Here is a 4863-nt window from a genome sequence, read left to right on the forward strand (position 1 = left end):
GACATTGTAAGTTTTCAATTTTTTTTAGTTTTTTTTTTCTATAAATATCAATAAAGTTTTATCTATTAGGCCAAAAAGTGTAAAAAATTAATACAAGGCTCCTGATACATTGTTACAATAGCAGTTGAAAAATATTAAAAATACATAGGCACAATTTTTTTTATAAGCATTTAAAGATCGAATTTTGACAAACTGTATCAAATTTAAAATTGATTAATTATTTTTTAGTTAATAATTTATAAAATATTCAACTTTTATATCTAAGGCTTGAAAATTTAAAATAAGATTCCACATAAATGTTTAATTCTGTCACCAAAAATTCTAAGAAAATCATAAGCACAGTTTATTTTTATAGTCATTTTAAGTTCAAATTTGGACGAAATTACATATTAAAAAACCTGGAATAACTATTTTAGTTATATTTTGTTGTGATCAAATGATTGTATAATATTATTTGTGGGTACTTGAAACTTCTTAATTATACTATTATATATCTATGATAGTAACACGGTTTGTTGTTGATGTATAACGAGTTACCTAATGGATATTGTGATATGATTAATTTGGAATTTATTATTGATACCTATTATAGGTCAATTTTTTTTTAATACTATAGATAAGTATACCTATAATAGGTATGTCTAATACCTAGAATGACAAACCGTCTCCACTCAGAATCGTTTTTCTTATACAGTGATATTATATCATTGAATTCAAATTTAATACTATCCATTATACAGTGACCCACTTGTAACCTACTGTACAGCAGAGCGACATCCACTTTTTTTTATTGTTATTTTAAGTTAAAATTTGATTTAGTTCCGAATGCATAGCATCTACTTAATTATTATAATTATATATATTTATATCATATTATTTTATTATTGTTATTGACTTTTGAGTCGATATACTTACCAATGTACTATAGAACGGCTAACGGCAGGAGCATAGGTTTATTTACTGAGAGTATAGGTCACAGTAATGTAGGACAAACATTTAAATTCAATGATATCACGTAAAAAACAATTCTGAGCGAAGACGGTCAGTCTATATTATTATTTATTATGTAATAGTTACCTACTAAGTATATTTCATGATATTTTTTTGTTATTGTTGTTAAAGTAATTTATTTTCTATTAGTATTACGATTTACGTTAGATACATGGGCATTAGATTGTTGGAACAGTCACATACTACATTCCTATTTCCTACATAGGACATTCAAAACAAACTAAACCAAACAATACAAATTAAATACATTTAACGATATACCTAATACAAATAACACATACTAGTTGTTATAATACTATTATTATAGGTATAGAATATATTTAATTAATCATTTTTACATTAATTATAGCTTGAATATAACAGAATTTAAAAATGTTTATCTATTTTAAATAAAATAGAAGCCATGATATTATTTTATAGTTTTATGAGGCTAAAAATATTTAAGTGATTTTTTTATTCTGACCTTATAGATTTAAGTTCTTTGAAATTGTCTGTTTACTCGTGCATTTGAGATCATATGATATTATTTATGTTTAATTATTTTAATATTGATTTTTGTAATTTTCAATAATTTTTTCGTAGAATCCTGTTTTGTCAACAGTCACTATTTCCAGAATCATGTCAAACATCGTTAATTGTTCTTCAGTAAGTAGTTTCCTAAACATTTTTCACAAATAATATGAAAACATTTTTTTTTAACCACTTGGATAGTTGTCTAAAGCATCTGATATTACATAGGTAGTAGGTAGGTACCATTATTTTTTCTATTGTGCACATGTGTACAATTTGATTTTAAAGTTATGAATTAAAATGTATTCAGGGTATTGTATTATGCGATAACTATATGTATAAAATATAAATATTATTAATTAATTGTGTGGTATTTATGTTTGCTAAGAATTACTTTTAAATATAAATTGTAGATGATTTTCAACATAATGAAATCGCAATAGTATGTGATAATGGCTCTCATTCACTAAAAGCTGGTTTTTCCGATGACAATTTTCCACGATCAATAATTCGAACTATCGTCGGAAGACCTAAATATGAACAAGTATGCAATGCTTTGTAATTCAATAGATTTTATATGTCGATATATTTTAAATGTCGTATACTCGTATGTGTGTATTATTCCACACAATAAACTGCGCACAACACTACCATCTTTTTATACATTTTTTTTATAATTTCACTTTCCAGAGATGTTTTGAAATGCAAGTTTAGTGATTAGTTGCTTAAGGTGATTTTTAGTTCTAAAATTGATGTTGATAAATTATTGTAAGATAATTACGTTTTAGTTTAAGTTATATTAAAACGTATTAACATGTATCACGTATTCAAGTTTGACATACATGTAGTTCATTTTTTAATAGCAATTTTATAAAATTTACATTTCCTACAGGATTCTGGGTAGAGTATATTTTCCCCCAGCGCGGTGTCATAAAATATTGCATGAAGCTTTAAAACTATTATTTACGCATTGCCCAGATTGATCGGGAAATGCATATTTCCTACTTTAAACTAATAAATGGTCTGAATTCTAATACAAGTATTTAAAACAAAAATAATAATTATCAATTTAAATTAATATGTCATCGATTTTAATTTTAAATAAAAGACCAATTGGTACCTTGCTTCTATATTAAAATTATTTAATCATATTCAACCATTTAATATTAAATTATTGTTCTTTTCAGATGAGTACCATACCAGAATATGGAGAAAAACTTATATTTACCAGTGAGTCTGCTATAAGAAATTTGGACATTTTGGATACGATTTATCCGATACGTAATAGCATAATTTCTGACTGGGATGCTATGGAAAAAATTTGGTACCACATGTATTATGAAGACTTGTTGGTTTCCCCAGAAAATTATAATATTTTACATACAGAAGTAGATATGAATTTAAAATCGTCACGTGAAAAATTGTTTGAGGTTAATAATTTTATAAACACCTAAAACCACCCATATTTTATCATATTAAAAGGGTGCATCAACGTAAGATATTATCTCAATCAAATTTTGATTCTTGAAAAAAAAGTCCTCTTCGCTCAGCATCTAAAATATAGTTTGAGGTACTTGTAAGTCTTATCTATTGTAGATAATAACTACATATCTAAAAAAATTTATGTTTTGCTTTTTTTCTTGGATGATCAAAATAATAAAACCATTTCCCGCCAAAGAAAAATAATATTTTTGTCACGCCTGTACCGAAAGTTTGGTTTTCGACCACGGCTGAAGCGTTCGAAAGCAACCTTTTTCCGTCCAGCGGGCGGAAAAGAGGAAATCCCCAAAAGTGCCGGGCGCGTATTTCCTGCACAACCAGAAACTAAAATGTATACCTACCACGGCCCTTCCAAAACATACATTTTTGGTTACATCTTAAATTTATAGTATAACCTCCTTGCATGACGTATTAACATTTAAACATATTTTGTAGAATAGTCTATAATTGTTGCATAGATCCCTGCATAACCTTTTCCATGAACGAAAGGGCGTGACAAAAAATAGTATGTGTGGCTCGCGCGGGAAGGCCATTTCAGTCTTGGGCGAAATGCGGCACCCGCGACTGAAATGGCTCACTTCCCGCCCTTGCCACACAATATACTATTCTATATATTTGGAAAAAAAAATGTCACTAATTTGTTTTCCATTAGATTATGTTTGAATTATTTAACGTACCAAAGACAGCAGTGATACCCAAGTCAGTACTTGCTTTATATAGCAGTGGTAGAACTACTGGCTTGATGGTAGATTCTGGGTACGACTACACACAAGTCACGCCTATTTTTGAAGGATATCCATTGCATCATGCCATACAAACAATGTCAGTTGGTGGATGGCATATAACACAATATTTGATAGAATTATTAAATAAACGTGGATACAGTTTTAACTCTTCGAAAGATTTCGAAACTATAAACAATATTAAAGAAAAATTGTGCTATTTTGCTTTGAACTTCAATTTTGAAAGAGATATGTATACCGGAGAAAAAGATAAACAATATATACTGCCAGATGGAATGGTGATCAATGTCGAAAGCGAAGGGTTAGTATTTTATTCGATAAAAACGGGCAATTAAGGGTTAAAATTAGGTAGGTATATAAATAATATTTTGATGACCAAAAAAAAGTAATCATGAAAGTAATTAGAATGATTTATAAATGTTAAGTCTAAAAAAGGCGGGTAAGTCGTGGATGTCGCTCTGCTGTACAGTAGGTTACAAGTGGGTTACTGTAATGGATGGAATTAAATTTGAATCCAATGATATTATATCATTGTATACGAAAAACGATTCTGAACGGAGATGATTTGTCAGTCTAGGATATATTATTTTTAAAGAAAAACTTATGGAGAACCTTGTACCAAATTTTAAAAACTTAGTTATAAAAGAAAAAATTTTTACGATTTTTCAACCACTAAATTACTTGCAAATTTTCGCAATTTTGACATATTTCGTATAAATTTGAACTTTAAATGCTTATAAATAAAAATTGTGACAATGTATTCCTTTTATTTTGCAACTGCTATTGTAAAAATATGTTAGGAGCCTTGTATTAAATTTCCAAATCTTAGAATTAAAAAGAAAAACTTTTATGAATTTCTGTTTAAGATTATTTGAACATTGCCGTAATTTTTACGTATTTAGTCAACATTTATAAAAAAAAAATCAAAAAAAATCGATTATTTCAATTGCCTATAAATAGATTAAAAATTAGTGAAATATTTTAAAAATAAAACTATATAAAGAAAATGTCAATTTAAACAACTGGTAAAATTTTCAAGTGTCTACGACTCATACTTTTTGAATAATAACAAATATCAAAAATCGTTTGAGGCTAAACC

General features: G+C 27.5%; 1 protein-coding gene across 1 annotated transcript in view; it reads left to right on the forward strand.

The window, feature by feature from the left end:
- The first annotated feature begins 1887 nt into the window (after positions 1 to 1887).
- Positions 1888 to 4863, forward strand: part of LOC100163147 (actin-like) — a 4899-nt gene continuing 1923 nt past the window's right edge. Inside the window, exons 1-3 of the mRNA XM_029485680.1 lie at positions 1888 to 2065; positions 2709 to 2951; positions 3674 to 4065. Of these exons, the coding sequence (XP_029341540.1) occupies positions 2709 to 2951; positions 3674 to 4065 (635 nt within the window). The 5' untranslated portion in view covers positions 1888 to 2065. The remainder of the gene's footprint in view (positions 2066 to 2708; positions 2952 to 3673; positions 4066 to 4863) is intronic.

Source organism: Acyrthosiphon pisum, chromosome X, assembly GCF_005508785.2.
Source record: "Acyrthosiphon pisum isolate AL4f chromosome X, pea_aphid_22Mar2018_4r6ur, whole genome shotgun sequence".
NCBI classification, from domain to species: domain Eukaryota; kingdom Metazoa; phylum Arthropoda; class Insecta; order Hemiptera; family Aphididae; genus Acyrthosiphon; species Acyrthosiphon pisum.